The following is a 17776-nucleotide window of genomic DNA, read 5'->3' as shown; positions in this document are numbered from 1 at the left end:
CTAAGTTAAAGAATTATATCAAGTTTAGGATTGATTAAGCCCAGGGCATTCAGCATACCTGTGATAGATTTTTTTTTAATGCTGTAAAATTTTGAAACATCCTCAAAGTTTTTTTTGTTTCTGTGCATGTGCACCATGGATTGGCAAGGACAGTATGGCATTAATATTGGCTTTGGCTTTGGGTATCTTCTTTGTCAAGTAAAGCAAAATTAATGTCAAAGAGCTACTTTGCTCTGTCTGCTGGGAACAGAAACTATAGATTGGCATCAGTCTGGAAAGAAGGAAAGAGGAGAGAAGTAGGTGCCATCTCATTTCATTTCATTGTCCAACAGTGTTTAACCTTCCTGGAAATGTCTGCTTGTGTCTGACCTCCTCTCATTGATGCGTAGATAGAGCAAGTAAGCAATCCTGGAGAACTTTAAAAAAAATGCGCAGAGGCATGTCACTAATAAGTTGGGAAGTAACAGTGCCAAAGCGAAGACTCCATGTTTAAAGTGAGTGTTCAATCCAGGCAAGATCAAAAACCTGTCAACTCCTGCAGCACATATCAACTTGATATAAGATTTAATAATGGCACAAGCTGAGTGCGTACAACTTTTTACCCCTCCTTTCAGGTAAAAGCAGTCATTGAACAGAAAATTCCTTGTTATTGAGTGTTGTCGGTTTTCAGAAGTCTTCCAGACTCTTTTACAACTTGGTGGGCTCCACCATAGATCACACCCAGCCATGTCATCAATTAGCAGCCCTATGTTACAATCAGCCTCACATCCCTGGGGACTTCCTCCCATCTATCACAAGATGAGAGAGGGCGCAGCAGACACTTACTCACACTTGAAACCAATTTTAGCCCTTTGCTGCACAGCTCCACCCAAGAGATGAAAGGGAACAGTTTCTCACTTGACAAACAGTCCCTTTCACCAAAGCTTTAACCTCTGTTGGTAAAATCACTCTTTTTCTCTTCACCACCTGTTTTCTTCCACTGCATTTTATTAGTGATGGTTTATTAGAATCTACTTGGTGCCTTAACACTGGTTTGTTTACCCCTTGTGTCTGTGTTTATTAAAGGATGTAAAAGGTTAAAACTTTTTTACTGTTAAAATTCAAAAGAAAGACTACAGTATAATGTAGTCTGTTGTTCACTTGGGATAGCAGGTACGGTTGCTGGAAAAAAGTTTGTGAACCCTTTCTGTTTAAATATGGCCCAAATAACCATCCAGTCTCATTCCCTTTTAACTCATAAAACTAGACAAAGACAGCCCCATTAAAGAGATGAAAAGAAACTATTAGACTCAGGAAAAAGGTGCCCAATATTATATTTGAAAAATTACACAGATCTCAGGAATTTGTAGGCTGTAATGATAATCGGGTGTTTCTATTTAAAGAACAGGGAGTTGTTGTTTATGTTTATCATGCTACAAAATGATCTTTAAATAGGGACATAAGAAATCCATAACCGGGCTGCCTTTGTGCAAATGAATTCAACACCACCAGGAGTGGTTGACCAACAAATCATTCCAAGAGGAAGCCTTGTAACAGTCTAGGAGGTCACAAAGGATCCCAGGGTAACTTCTAAGCAACTAAATGCCTCATTAGTTCAACATTGGTTCATAAAAGAGTTCATGAGTGTACCGCCAAGAGAACTCTAAACAGTAATGATGTGCATGACAGGGCTTCAAGGAAAAGGTAACCATTCTCAGTCTAAATATTTTGTTCGCCTGCCAGAAAGCTGGTTTCCCAATGTTTTCTAGAAAGATGAGGCCAAAATAGAAGTTATTTAAATGCGAATGATGTTCAGAGAGAAGAAAATGCAGAATTCCAATGTAACCTCTGAAATGTGGCGATTGTGGTTTGGACCTGCTTCACTGCATCTGGGCCAGGATGGCAGAACATCATTTATGGAGCGATGAGTTTTGAAATAAATCAGCAAATTTTAAAGGAAAATGTCAGGACATCTAAATCTCAAGAGAAAGTGGGTCATGCAGGAAGACAGCAGCCGCTCGGCACACAAGTCATCCCAGCAAAGAATAGCCAAAAAAGAATAAATATGATTTTTGGATTGAACATGTCAAAGTTCCGTCTTTTATTGAACAGAACCTCATGTAGAAAGTTCATTTGGGCAAACGTGAGCGAGGCAATGAGCAAAAGTTCCTCCAAGCTATTGTTCAAGAATGATCAGGATTTTTGTTTCTGTTTTTCCACTTCTTGGAAAATTGGACTCGGTTATACAGAAAATCAGAAACTAGCAAAGTGTTCACAAACCTTTTCCTTCAGCTGTAAGCAAAATATATGCAGAAGATTCCTAACAGCTTGTGGTTATTAAAAAAAATCACTCTATCTCATTATCCACAATCTGGACTCACTTATATATGTGACAAAGTACTGACTCATGATTTTTTCTTTAGCATTTTGTACAAGCAAATGTTTCATGTTATTTGTTTCTGAAATATGCCCCTCACTCAGTAAACTCTGAGCAGCGTGTCCACAATCTTTTTCGATTGTGAGTTACTCATTGAGCTTGAGGACTGACACGATGTTACTGTATCAGGATGTCCCAGCAGTGTTCAACAAGTCCAACACATAGCAAGTTTATTCATTTATTCATTTAGTTTTGCGATACCAGTGAGCTGAATGAGAGTTCAGGCTCTGTGGGGTTGTTTTTACTTCTCTTTTTTTACTTTTAAATGAGAACGCTGCATTGCCAACAGTTACTTTCTTTTAGTTTGATGTCTCTTGTCAACAATATTTCTAGAAGTTTTCAGCTTTGGAGGGCACTAGTACTTGGTTTTGAAATCGATACATTTTTGAATTTCAAGTGTTTCAAATTGTTTAAGTGAATTATTCCTGGTTCTATTTACAATTTCAGGGGATTTGGGGAATAGATGGCCTTCTTGTAATGACCATCATCTTTTCCTATTCTTAGTCATTTTCTGTTCTCTAGAGAAATCGTGCACGTGCAAACGTGCAAATCATACAGTTTATACAGCATCCCATCTTTAGGAATGTTGTTTTTCATTTATTAATTAATATCAATATTCACTTCTTTGCTTCTTTGCTACACATAATTAAATGAAACACACTTATTCCACGCATATTTACACACTGCTGTCATCCTCAACACTCTTACTGTCCACTATCCAGTTCATGTGTGCAACAGAGCCGCAGAAAGGCCCGAGCAGCTCCACGCTCCCTTGGCAACTTGTTGTGGAGTTAATGATCCAGATGTAATAAAGCTATAATTGCCAGGCCAGTTTGTTTTGCACCTGATATTGGATGGAGGGTCAGTGCTTTGTTATGTATTTATCAAGGGCCAGCAAGCGCCCACACATTTACACGCAAACACTTTCACACAGTGCATACATGCGTTTTACACACAGTGTTCACCTATGTTGTGAGATGTTTTAAGACAGCACTCACAAAAGGCTTTCTTTTTTTCTCAGTAATATAAACACACAAACACACACACTTGTTATGACCTTGCTTTCGATGTAGGTCTCTGTTTCCCAAGCATCATTCACTAATTAGGCAAAACAAGCACTACCACCAGAGACCTTATATAGGGTACCAAACAGCTGGGGATCAACAGGAAGAGATACAGACTTGCAGACTGTTGTCATACATCCTGTGGTATGTGAATGCTCCCAGCCATCATGTCAAGGTTAGTGGGATAAAGTGTGCAGTGAAATGAAACATGTCCAGTACTAAAATATATCCTTCCAGTGCTTCCAGTAAGACAAAAACAAGGCAAGCTGCTTTGTTAAAGGAAAGCCTTGATTATCGTGAATACATAATTAAACAAAGGGCCAGCAAATACAACAGTGAAAACATCCTTTAATATACAGATAGATTTTCTGTTATCTTCCATGGTTCAGGATTTTTGTATTTATTTGTCTAAATTTAGAGGATATTTGTAATTTAATTGTCTATAGCAATGATGTCAAATGTAAGACCCAGGGGCCTTAATTGGCCCAGCCTCCTTGATGGCTTTGGAAAATATAGAGGACATACATTTTTTTAGATTTTCCTGTTGATAAAGACCTCTCCCATAGCCCTTCATACTACACCAAAGTAGTTAAGTAATAAATAAAAAAATACATGATTTAAAAAGTATAAATACAGAAAAGCAGCCAGCTAGCAGAACTTCTGTAATTTGACACATTTATCAAGTAGAAAAACTGAAAAACGATTGAAATTGCATGGATTCCCTTTAGTCTTTGTATAATGTAATGTGCTTTATTAGTACACAGTACATAAAGCTGAATTTATGAAAGCTTTATTTAATTAATACTGTAATTACATTGAAAGAAGAAGTAAAAAGTGGACACATAGAATTAAGATAACTCCAACTCACATGAAACGGTTTTGTACCTGTTAGAGCCATTGTGTCACTGCAGGGATGTTTTCAAACCCACACACACACGCACTCAGACTTTTCTCCTCCTGCTCTTCCTCTTGTATCCCTGCGAGCCAACACAAGTCGCGTCACATCTTGTCCAGTGCCACTTTGGATTTGAAGTGAAGAGGAAGCATAGGTAGCTCAGGAGTACGTGCTCATGGCCATGTAGTTCCATTTCACCATGTTCATTAGCACTGCCACTCTCTTAGGTCTTTACACATGAGTAGTATGCAGAGGCATTCTGGGATACCTTGCAATAGTCTCCACAATGCTTCTTAAAGGTCCTAACTGGTGCAACTGGTGCTACATTTCTGTCCTTTGGCAACAAATGTGTTTCTTTGTAGAAACATTATACCTCAATAATGTCTGACGTGACATTTTATACAAAATGTAAATATTCCTACAATTTAATGAAGGTTGTCGCTCAACACTTTTGATTCCTTGTCCTATGATCTCTAAAAGAAAACACTGCTGAGAATCTCCTTTTGTGTTTACAGGGGACGGCAGATTGCTCAGAGTATCCCAGAGATCAGCAGTGGCTGGCCCATGTAAACCACATTCTCCAGCAGAAGGTCAGTCTCACCTACTTGCAGTAATGATCACATAACTTGTTCCTGCTTAGGCAGTGCAATAGTCACAAAATAATATATTTTTGTTTTAATGTGCAAAAACACAAACGCTTGCTTTAGTCCCACTAAGATTTTAATTACCAGTCACACTTTAATCTGTTTACTTTATATAAGTAATTCGTGGTTACTGCACAGTTACTACTGTGTTCGAATAAGTCATTACCTGCAGTCCAGGTAGGCCTATTTTCAGTATTGGTTGCACAGGGAATTAAAAAGACATTGCAGAAATGTACTTGCTAATATGGTCTAACATAACAAACAAGTGCATGATTTATTTCAACAGAAAGGCAATTATGTATTTTCCCAACCAAAGCAAGTTTGTTTTCCAGCCAGCTATCAATCCATTTCCTTAACCCCTTATCTAATTCATGATCACTAAGGGGCTGTATCCCAGCTGACACTGGGCAACAGGTAGTACTAGTAGTAATTATTTAGTTATTATTTGCAAGAGCTTGTTTTATCAGTGGGGTTAGGTTAACTAGTGATTCAAAATTGCGCATAGGTGTGAATGTGAGTGTGAATGGGTGTGTGTGTGCGTTGGCAGTGTGATAAATTGGTGGCCTGTCCAGATGTACCCTGCCCCTCGTCCTATGGTGGTTCCAGCCCCCCGCCACCCTGAATTGGATGGCTGGCTGGATGGACTGTGTCTCCATGTTCATGAGTTTCATGGATGGATCGGATTGGATGAGATAACAGAGAACCTAAAAAAAAACATGCATTCATGCTGTAAGTTGCTGTTGACCTACAGTAAGTTGAGCTTTCTTTGCCATACTGAAGCAGGAAATTCTATCAAATATATGTAATATCTGGTCCTAGCTTACTTTGTTACTATGTAGTTGTTTGGGATAAATCAGCAGCAGCAGCAGTGAGAGGAAAAGGAAACAACAAATGCTCGTTTAAAGACACCCAAAGAGTGAGCAGGATGATTTCGCTGTAAAAATTCCTCTCTTCCAAACATCACAGATGTTCTGTTTAGAATTTGAGTTTTGATAAAAACTTAGGGTATTTTTTTAAACATGTAATATGTTCACTGTGTAAGAGATTCAAAGAGTTTCATTTCAGTGCATTTGTGCGTCATAGATGTTGCTTCATTTTTGTTTGTTTTTAATAAAAGCTGTGTCAGATAATTAGAGATATCCAGGCCCTCAGGTGTGTCCAAACCTTTGGCTGGCACTGTATATGTTTTTGAACAATGAAGAAATCTATTTATTTATTGACTAAGGCATTTTATTTATTTATCTATGATTAAGTGGATGTTTTGGTGTCTACGTTACAGTTTGGTTTAGCCAAATGTGGCTTTGTTACTTGTCAGTCTTCAATGCTTGAAAAACAAAAATTGGCCACCAAATACAGTAAGTGGAGGATTTTTTTCCCACCCCAACGATCCTGCTCAGCCTCTGAAAAAAAAAGACAATAATGCAAAAGATAAACAAAGAAAAGCAACTAGATTGTGGCTGTGTTGGAGTCTTTGTGTGCACACAGCCAGTCATCTGTGAGTGCTCTGCTGGAGCTTTGCTCGAGTGCTGTCAACGTCTGCTCGCTGTGATATGTGTATGATTGAGAGTGTCGAGTATGTGTGTGTGTCTTGTCTGTGTTCTTGTCAGCGGCTGCCGCAGGCACTCATGCGTCGCCTCCGCACCACGACACACACCAGACACTGTTCTCTTGTTCCCCAGATCTTCTTCTGACCTTTCCACCTTCCTCTCCCCCTCCCACACTAACACACACACAACACTCTACTGAATCCATGTTTTTCCCTTCTAGCTGGACAGCTCTCAGTCCCTGCTCTCTCTCTGCCATCCTCCACTGTCCCGCATTCTTCACTCTCTCTCTCTCTCTCTCTCTCTCTCTCTCTCTCTCTCTGGCTCAGACCCCGAGGCAGCTTGTTAGTGGGGAACTAAATATTGATTTGGCGGGCCTGTCGATGCCGGGAGAATGAGCTAGTGTCCACCAGAGACCTCGGCACCGGCAGCCTGCTATCGACGTTTTCCGTGGGCAGAACAGGGATGGTGGGGGGGGGCTGGAGTTGGTGTGCAGAGTGGAGGAGGAGAAAAGCGGAGTATGACAAGGCTGAGACTCGCCCCCAGGTCCCTGTGGGGACCACTGGGACCACCACAGTCATCCCCCTTCACTGAAACAGACTTTTTCTATCCCCTTTCAAGTCCATCTTGTTCTGTTTTTTTTTTGTTTTTTTTGGTTTTTTTGCTGTTTGTTTATTTTATTTTTCTTCTCGGCTCGATCATGCAGTTTCTTCTCGCTGTCTGGTTTTTAAAAGCGTATTGTCATATTAAGTGGACACCAGGCTCTGTCTTTGCCTTTCTCTTTCATATTTCTATATTTTTTGGGGCAGCTGGTGGGACATCTTGCATGCCAAAAGATCAGGTTTTTTCATAAGCTTAATTTATGTGTTTAAGACCGCTGTGATATCGGACCTACACTAAGTGAAAGCTGCTGCAGAGAAGCCAACATTTTCTAGTGAGTGCATACACTTCAAGAACTCCAGTAAAGTACCCGCTTGGTTTTTCGACTCTCTGTCATAGCTTATGAAAGGCTCACCAAGCAGAACATCTGTGAAGTGGAATGGCCTGGGCTGTCACCCTGTCTGTGACACTAATAACACACTCCCCTAATAGCGATATGATCTTACCCGGAGCAGTACTCATACACACTTCCTCGAATAAAAAGACACAGAGACAGAAATAGACCCAGTGAAAGGAAAGATGAGAGAGATCCATGTCCTTAACTGGCTGGCTGTCACCAGAAGAGGATGAGGATATGTCCATCTGTGTGTGTGTGTGTGTGTGTGTGTGTGTGTGTGTGTGTGTGTGTGTGTGTGTGCACCACACTCACGACAGCCTCATCTTGTCACTGTCAGTGCTTAATGGAGCTGCCAGTGGGACAGCACTTTATTATCTCAGTGGCCCTGTCAATGGCAAACCCATCACTCATTCTGTGTGTGTGTGTGTGTGTGTGTGTGTGTGTGTGGATACGACGATAGGTACCTATGTGTGCGTCTTTGTCTGTGTGTGGGCCATTGTTTACAATCACTGTCATGCACTGCCACATGTCAACGTAACAAGAAAGAGAGGTGTTGGCAGTACGCTAACAAACTCTGTGTTGCAGACCTGATGATATGTGATGGTGTATGTGTTGAGGTAACTGCTCCCTTCATGCCATAGAAGTGCCATAGATTTCCGGAGCCCCCTCACCCCTGCCCCACATGTCCACTCAAAACAAAATGAAACATTGCGTTCATTTTCTCGTCTCTCACCTCCACTGGTGAGTTAATGAAATCAAACCCTGCGCCTCTCAGTAGAGAGCCACCGTAAGCGGCGCTCCATAGCCAGAATCAAGGGACGATGCTGTCTAATAATCATGAGCAGGCCAGGGGGTGTGCTATATGGCTCCACCTCAACCTACCATGAATAAGGCCAGCGGTGAAGATGGAGTGTCCATGTGGGCCATGGGGTCCAGGTACCGACCCGGGGAAGCATTGATTTAATTGCCTTTGGTTTATTTGTGGAGTCCTAATTATTGACTGGAGGTAGAATTTAATGGACCAAGTCTTTATGAAGACAGGGAAATGACTGCCTTCTGCTGCTGGCCAATAATGAACAGGAGCAGCATGTGCATGCAAGCGTGTGCACATGCACGCAAGCACACACGTTCCCTCCAGATCATTTTTCAGACTCATTTTGTATACACACACACCTATCTGAAGCCTCATGACAGCATAATAACATTTAAAAAGTCATTGACTCTGTTGATTTCTTTATGAGAGGACAGTGGTTTGGTTTACTGGTATGGGGTGGCGCTGAGGGCCTGCTAATATTTACCTCACAATCACACCCAAGGGAGACGTACAAGCATCACTTCTTATCAGCCTCCGAGCTATAACAAGCAGGTGAACATTACATTAAGACAGTGGTAGAGACAAGCCAGACCAATCAGGACTGGACTTGTTATAAAACATCAAAGGCGTTTATGGGTGGTCTCTAAGGCTGAAATAATTCCTGTAATTTCAAACCTGTATCAAACTTTCGGGAGGGTTTCCTGTAGCCCATTTCTACAGTGGTAAATAGCATTAAATAGCACTTTTTTCATGTCACTTCTTATAAAGGCTTCACACTATATTGGTATTTCTATGAGGTGTTACATCATTAACCCTTGGTTTTAAAAATATCTATGGCTCTGTTTCCATGCACTCTGAAACTTTTCTGTTGTTGGTGGTGCTGTGAGAGTGAGGAGCAGTGTGTTGTGTTGTGTGGCTCATTATGCCTCTGTAATGACAAGGAACAGCCCTTAGTCCCACACTTCTCTCTGAAGGAAAGTGGCTCTAATTAAGCTCCAATTAATGACTGAGCTAATTAAATCAGACACTCTTTTTGGTCCCTGTAAGTATGTTTGTATGTGTGTGGAGGGGACTTGAGTTGAGACTTTGTACTGTAAATGTGTCACTGAAACAGTGAAGGGTTCCCAGGAGGAGACTAATATTATTGTTGTTAGTATCAGAGTGCTCTGTGAGTTTTCTGGCCTATTCAGCCTGCGTTTCAGATAAAAAGAAACTGCAGATGCAGCTTCTTGCTGATGTTCCTTAGCCATTAATGGGTTGGGTGATTAAAGCTGTTGAATTTGCACTACATGAACAACAAGTATTGGGCCACATCTCTTAATCTTTGAGTTCACGTGTTACCGAGCAAGTAGCCATACAGTCACGAAACATTTGTGGAAAGAATGGGTCATTTTCAATAACATCTCAATCTCATTCAGTAACTGCACAGTTCCATAATTCATCCGGCATTAACATCAGCACAAAACTGCGTGCCGGGAATTTTGTGGCATGGGATTCCATCATCATCATCATCATCATCATTTATTTATTTATATAGCACTTTAAAAACACAAGTGGTAGACCAAAGTGCTGTACAATACTAATATGCACATAGTAATAAAACCAGACATAGCAATAAAATAAAAATATCAGTTACCCACAGAGTTAAAAGCCAGGGAATAAAAATAGGTTTTTAATAAAGACTTAAAAACTGGCACTGATGTAGCCTGTCTAATATGAAGAGGAAGGTTATTCCAAAGCATCGGCGCAGCAACAGAGAACGCTCGGTCTCCTCTAAGTTTCAGCCGTGACTTTGGGACCGAAAGCAGCAACTGCTCAGCTGACCGAAGGGAACGAGTGGGGACGTGGGGCTTTAACAAGTCAGACAAATAAAGAGGTGCCAGACCATTTAGAGATTTTAAAACCAATAAAAGGGCTTTAAAACTGATCCTGTATTCAATTGGAAGCCAGTGTAAAGAGGGCGTCCTCTAGGTCTAATTTGCAGATGGCTACCACTTTTGTCCAGATAACAGAGCAGGGGTGTTGAACAGAAGGCCAGAATCTGCCTGGGTAAAGACTCCCATCTTGCCCCATGATGACTCAACAAAGAGTACATAGATGTAGAACTTTTAAATGCATTTTCATAACTTTTACAGTGGGTTCGTGGAAAAAATGAACTTTTCTTTGAATTAATAAAAATGTTTTATAATTGTGGGACAGTCTGGGCAATGAAATGCCAGAACGCTTTCTGTAAGTTTGCATGTCTGTCATGTAGTTTCACTGGTCCAGCCCACTTAAGTACTCAATTTTAGTTAAAGTTGAGGGGCAAGGTGAAAAAAGATTTCTTGAAGCCTCTTTGGTGCTTTAAATGTTACTGATTGTATCCAAGGGCGATTTAGTCTGCTGATGGGCACAGTAGACTAACGGGGCAGTTGTTCTGCTCATTTCTAACTGTACCCCAGTAGCTTGCATTATTTACAGTTTATCCTCTGTCTGAAAGAAGGTATTTTAGTTCTTCTCCTATTAGGACAATTCTCCTTTAAGCCAGCTCTGTTTGACTGCCGCTGGTAATCTCAGGTACACACCAGAGCTGTGTACCTGAGATGACCATATTAAAGATATACGCTCTCAGTGACATCACACAAAGCCAATAGTAGAAATAATCTCTTTAGATAAGGATTCACAGCGATTATTCTGTCTCATTATTGAATAATAATGAGTCCACAATCGGTAGTGGTGTATGTATGAAAGAAAATAAGTAAAAGCGTAATCAGGAACTTTTAAGTTAATATAGAAAAATTATCTACACTGAACTGATGGCTTGATGCATTGCCTTCCCTCTGAACCCACACTAGAAGCTGGTAAGTCTTAGCAGCTTTTTATTTTGTGACAGCTTGCTGCCAGCACAGCCACTTTTCCTGACTGCAACTCCTTCCCAGTGCATTACCTTGACCGATGAGCCATAACTGTTACATAGCCATGTTCTGGGTTCCTGAATTCCACCTAAAGGTTGCATCTGTTTTGTATGGATATCACCTTTCTATATTTATACCCCAATCATGCCTGAATCACCTCATTTTCACACCTAATGAGTATGAACCTGAAACAAAGACCGGGTGCTTTCCTATGTTTAATCTAGGGTGTATTTAGGTCAGATCCCTAACAAATGCATGTTGCGCTCTGAAATGATGTTTGCAAACAACGTATCAAGAAAAGGAGAGATTTTTAATTACAGTATTTGTGGCCCCAAGTGTCCAATTCCCTTTCATATCAGTCTCCAGTGGCCTAAAGGGGAGAAAAGCGAGGGATCTGCTATGCTGCTGGGGTAGGTAATTACGAAGGAGAGCAAGAGAATAGGCTCGTCGGTGCTTTAGTGATTTTCTTACCTGAGCCCCTCTTTGCAAATGTGACATATTCATTATTGGAGATAATCAAATGCAAGTACGGTGCCTTTGTGCTTTTTTTAATCTATTTATCATGTTGTTGTTGTTGTTATTCCCCCGTTTGATAAATTTGATTTTCAAACAAAAGTGAGAAGATCAGAGATCAAAGAGCTGTTTCCACCCTCCCTCTGCTATAAAACTACTGTAACTACTTCTCCCTTACCTTGACTAGTGGCCTAGATTGGAGATGACTCACTAGCCAGAGACAAAGATGTACAGCAGGTTTCCCTTCACACCCCAAGAAAGCCTATCATAGCACTCACTTCTTCATTTATTTATTTATTTAACACTCAGCTCATATCAGTAGTGCACACTGGCTTTATTATGTATAAACGTACAAACTGTATGAAAGTTTTGGTTTTTACAGCTGCCGATATGCACACTCCTTGAAGATTTTTCAAGGACCTAAATGTTGTTTGTATAGCAGAGTACTGGAGTTCAGTGGCAACATCTACATTATTAAATATACATGACTATTGCAGTTACATTGACAATAGCTCGTGAATAACTAAGAATCCTCCTTGCTAAGGTCCTCTTGTATTTCTTTTTAGGCTCTGCAAGCCTCTCCTCCCTCCACATTTCTATTCATTTAGATATCCAGCCATCTGACACAATCTCTGAAACCAAATTGGGCCCTTGGAAATAATTGTGTTAACCCATTCCGAGGGAGAAGACAAAAGAGGTGGAATGATTGATCTTTTATTTTTAAAAAAAAGTTGTGTGTAATGCCACTACCAGACCAGCGTCGCTGGAGTGCGGAAACTTTGAGCTGCTTGTTGCCTTGAGGTGTGCCCCAGGCTATAGCATAGCAGTGTCATTTAATTGGCTCATAAAAACACCTCTTGCTTGCAGCCCCTGTCCTTGTCCACACACACTCACACACGTATACCCACACAAACTTGTCAGTGTCAGTGGCTTTGCACGTCAGTTCACTCCTGAAACATGTTCATGAAATCATACATAGACAAAAGGTCGGCTCTGCAGGGCCTGTTGAATAGTAATGGATGCGAGTTAGCATGGCTTAATGCTACAGTAGCTATTTTAGTGTTGCCAAAGGGGACAGGGCCTCTTGCAAAACAGCCGTTGTGTTGCTGGTGCTTGCTAGCTCCGCCAAAGGGGACAGGGGCCCAGCTAAATCAACTGTAGCATAACATTAGTGCCAGTTCTTAACACCGCCTTAAGCAGCCCAGGGGATCCAGCCAGAGCAGCTGCATCACAGCTTACCTCCAACCATCCTGCAGGGTATCAGTCCCGAGCTAATGTGGCAGTCAGATGAAAGAGAATGATAGTGCTGCTTGTCCCATTTGTGAGCACTTGTGTTTTCTTGTGTCAGAATCTGCTAGTGTAAGAAACAATCAAAATTAAGGCATTTTCATTGAAATTGAATATCAGCCAAGAGACAAATTTGCACAATACACACACACACACACACACACACACACACACACACACACACACACACACACACACACACACTTCATTACATCAACACTCAAAAAGCTTTATAATCCTGTTGATGGTTTTTGTGTACCTACTCGTGTTTATACAGAATCTGTTCCTTGAATTTCTCATGACTTCAAATGGGTAATGCCTTGTTTTAAGGGATGATACCTGTGATGAGTGGCAGAAAGGTTCATGGTGTCCTTTGTTTTTTCTTTTTGTTCCTGTCTGAGAAAAGGACTGCCAAAAATAAGTTTTTAAAATGAAGGAATTGAAAGCACATTGAGTTTGTTGCATACATTCAGCATCTTTTTTTAGGCCTAAATCTCACTTAATGTTAGGTTTATCTAGATCATGTTTACCTGTTAGTGTTGTTTACTCATATTCCCACATCGGGACTTTTAATGATCCAGTCTCCCACTTTGCTATCCCACAGAGCCCCGTGTTGTGGCTGTGTCTCTATTTTAGTGCGTTTGTTTGCATAGTTAGTGGCTCTAAGTGCAATTAGCTTATTAAGAAATGTGAGTGTGTGTGTGTGAAACAGAGAGAGTGAGCTCTCTCTGGAGGACAGAGGCAGAGGGAGATGTCTCAGCAGTTACTTCAGTGTAGTGGTTCTCTGAGGAGTTATGCTGTGTGTTTGAAGCATCCAGTGCTGCTGGAACTGACTCCCCAGTGCACGCGTGCACAAGTGCACACTCACACACACTTTCTCACATACTTCCTGGCACATACGGCCTTGTGTTCCCTGATTCTTTTACCTTTAATGAAGAAGAGAAGGTGTCAAGGGGCAGGAGAACTGCGTGTGTGTGTATATTTGAGTTTCTAATGCGCACTCTCCAGCTGTATTTGAAACTGAGTACTAAAAGTTTTAAACTAGGTTTTAGTACCATTTTGGATCCAAGCATTATCTGCAAACTGTCACCATCTTGGTGACAGTTTGGATCAGTGGGTGGGAGCTATCAGCTAATACTGACAGGCTTGGCTAGCAAATTCTATCCTTATACTGTATACTTGCAACACAGACACCTGAACATTAGTCCAAAGTAACATACAAATAAAGTACTAGACTTTAACTCAAAACTGAAGCACAGATATTGCTATTAAATTTGTTGTATAATTACTTTAAAATGCTCCAAAAAGCACAACACTGCAAGCACAGTGGCATGGCACAACATAGAGCCACCTTGACAGGACAAGACTCAGCTGTACATCTGCACATAATGGATAAAGGTCGCTGTTAGGATGCCTGTATTCACATTTTGGACAGAGAAGACAGAGTTTGAAAGCAAAAGAGGCCATCGATGTCGGTGATGTAATGATGTAATCGATGTAATGAACATCATTCAACAGAGGTGGTGACTTACGACACCAGCTGTCAGCCACCTACAATGCAGTCTTGACATCCCTAACCAGACAGCTAGCAACTACAACTACCTATGTCAACACTCACACACATTATAAGGAGTCTGAGTGCTGACATACCATCCATAGGGTTGTAACCAAGAGAAAAAATAAACAAATAAGGGTTTAACATGGGAATCAATGGAGCTGCACTTTGGCACCAGCCTCAAGTGGTGCTCAGAACAACCTCAACTTCATTTTTCAAACCTGGAGGTTTCTCTGTTACTGTTTGCTTAATCAAGATCATATTTTACAATTTTTTCTTCTTTCTGCTTCTGTGTGTAGTTCGAGGGCTCTTGTTTTCACACTCTCTTTTATGAAATAATCACATCTGTCCTGTCCCCTTCTCACTTCATGCTATGGGACTTGGTAAATTGGTCAGGGAAATATCATGCTTCCCTTGCTTACAAAATGTGCCTATAAAAAGCATTGCATAACTTAAGGGGAATATGTATGGGTGAGTCGGTGCACATTCAAATCAAATCCTCCTGTCGATGAGGAAGAAAAACAAAATTACCCAGTACTCTGAGGAGGAACCTGCCAATTCTTTGTTTTCACATTTATGAATTAATCAGTATCAGCTCTCATCCTTTCCTCTTCCTGGTATAGATTCAATCCAGTGACGCACACAAAAAGCAATACTTTAAGTTTTTACCATTGGTGCTAATTATGCCTAGAGGCACAATAAGGAAAAAATGGATAAAGCTTCTGGGAAAATGTATTGTCTCTTTAGACTCATGAAAACAAGATTGTGGGTGGCGTTTTTTTTTGTGTTTTTTTTTTACAGTTACAGGATAAAATTACTCTTTTAGAGCTGTTTCACAGCACTACTCACAAGAAACATTAATTCAGTTCATTTTTTTATGTAGCACCAAATCACAACAACAGTCACCTCCAGGGGCTTTATATTGTTAGGTAACGATCCTACTGTAATACAGAGAGAACCTCAACAATCATACAATCAGACCCCCTTTGAGCAAGCGATTGGCAACAGTGGGTTGGAAAAACTCTTTTAACAGAAAGAAACCTCCGGCAGAACCAGGCTCAGGGAGGAGCGGCCATCTGCCCTGACTGTTCGGGGAAAAATGACATTCCAAAAATCAAACCAATACCGGTTCGTCTCACAATTAGGGACTTTCTGTCACTCAGACGTGTAGATATACTGATTTTTAACGTGTGGTTTTATTGTTTGTTTATTGTTTATTGTAGTATTATGTTAAAAAAAATTATATTTCCATAGAGTTTTTCCTGTCCACAGTGGACAGGCATGTATTGGGGAAAATGTTCAGGATCAATGTTGGGATACCATACCTCTGCTGGTGTGGACGGGAAAAAACAGCAGACCTGTTTAAGTTAACATGTGAATGTTTTTTACAGCTGGCTTGAAAAAAAAACATGAACTGCATTCTCACTGGTCAAAAATGGAAGTTTAATAAAAGTGAGCTGTGGAGTTGGGCTACTGCTGTGTAGGCTGCTTTGTGATTTACTTTATCTCAAAGTGGCTGTTCCCTGAGAAATTTCACAAATCCTGAGGCCCTGCTTGGGCTTCTCTTATTTCATAAAACAGCAAACAGGCTGCCAGGTGTAAAAAAAAAATATATATATATATATATAAAAAAAAATATATATATATATATATATATATAAAAAAATATATATATATATATATATATATATATATATATATATATATAAAAATATATATATATATATATTAAAAAAAAAATATATATATATATATATATATATATGTATGTATGTGTGTGTGTGTGTGTGTGTGTGTGTGTGTGTGTGTGTGTGTGTGTGTGTGTGTGTGTGTGTGTGTATATATATATATATAGCTGGATAGATATGTAAAAAAAATCTGATTTTATTTTTTAATACTTGTGCGTGTTTTCCTCATTTTCTCTTCCCCTTCTACCGCCACCCCCACACCCTTTTTTCTGTGCTTCCCCTCCCCTGCAGATCCCCTCTGCCGGCCAGCTAATGGAGGCTGTGCGCGTGAAGATGAAGGAGAGGAAAGTGCTGACAGAAGAGCTGGCCACGCTCGCAACACCAGTCAGCGAAAAAGCCTGACTCCCTGGGCTGAGGCTGGGAAAACTGTCATCCTCTTCTTTTCCTCCCTCCCTTCTTCTCTCCCTCCCCAGCTCCTACTCGGTGGGAGCCGGGCTGAGCCAAGCTGGGCCGGGGCAGCAGAACCAATATTTGTGAGAAAAGCGCTGTCGACTCACTCTGGGCCACTGGCTCAACGCAGCACCCCAGCTTTTGTAAATGAGCCCTCGACATCTGTGTTAGCACTCACTGCACTATGTCTATCAGACAGGGCCCTTTAGTGCCAAGCTAATTTACAGTGCAGCCACTCTCCTCCGCTCTCAACGCAGACCTGGGGTGATAAGGCAAATGCTTACTCTAATGTTTAAATTACACTTTTTGAAACTTTCTTTTACCCCTTTCCCTCTAATTTATTTGGCACCTCAAGAACTTTTAGGTTGCAGGGACTTGACCTACGCATGCCTAGTCAACACTTTAGGAAAGTCCAAAGCAAGAGAGAGCAGAATATTCACTGCAAGGAGCTCCAGAGTGTATTACCCTCAGATCCAGTTCAGTGATTGAAGCCTCATCTGTTCCATTTATGAAATGCACTGCAAGTATTTATTTCTGAAGGAGATTGTTAAAGCTTCTAATCTTTTATTTTGTTATGTAATTATATTAAGTATTGCTTGATTTTTTTTACCATTTTGTTTAATAAACATTTACTTAATTTCCAAAATAAAAGCCCTTTTAACTTCTAAAGACTGCCTTTTTGTGATGGTCGCTGTCGTTTGCTTTGCTGTGCTCTCGTACTTTGCTTGTTCTGGCAGTTCAAAGGAGTGTCAGTCAGAGTGGGATGGTGACTGAGGATGCTCTGCTGGACTGCGGGGTTCTCGCACCTCTCTTATGATTGACAGCTGCCTGTTGGCATGGTTCCTGTCTGTAACAAGTGGCCCCTGCTGCTGACATCATTAGTAAGGGTCAGGATGAGCACACACGCACACACACACACACAGAGCCGTGGTGCACAAGAGGAGTGGTTCCATCCTTGACACAGCTACCTCCACTTCCTTTTATCTGTTTCCCTTGTCCTCCCTCTCTTATTATT

General features: G+C 40.8%; 1 protein-coding gene across 2 annotated transcripts in view; it reads left to right on the top strand.

Moving 5' to 3' along the window:
* The window catches only part of cntln (centlein, centrosomal protein), a 94487-nt gene extending 77072 nt beyond the window's left edge, over positions 1–17415 (top strand). For both annotated transcript variants that reach the window (XM_085459098.1, XM_085459099.1), the window contains 2 exons: positions 4891–4965; positions 16603–17415. In XM_085459098.1, coding sequence (XP_085315224.1) covers positions 4891–4965; positions 16603–16713 — 186 coding nt within the window. In that variant the 3' untranslated portion in view covers positions 16714–17415. The remainder of the gene's footprint in view (positions 1–4890; positions 4966–16602) is intronic.
* Positions 17416–17776: the final 361 nt, after the last annotated feature.

Source organism: Copadichromis virginalis, linkage group LG6 (assembly GCF_057382275.1).
Source record: "Copadichromis virginalis isolate Kocher_CV1m ecotype Utaka linkage group LG6, C_Virginalis_male_GT1.1, whole genome shotgun sequence".
In the NCBI taxonomy this organism is placed as follows: Eukaryota; Metazoa; Chordata; class Actinopteri; order Cichliformes; family Cichlidae; genus Copadichromis; species Copadichromis virginalis.
Note: the sequence above shows the minus strand (reverse complement) of the source record. Positions and strands in the feature narration are given on the sequence as shown.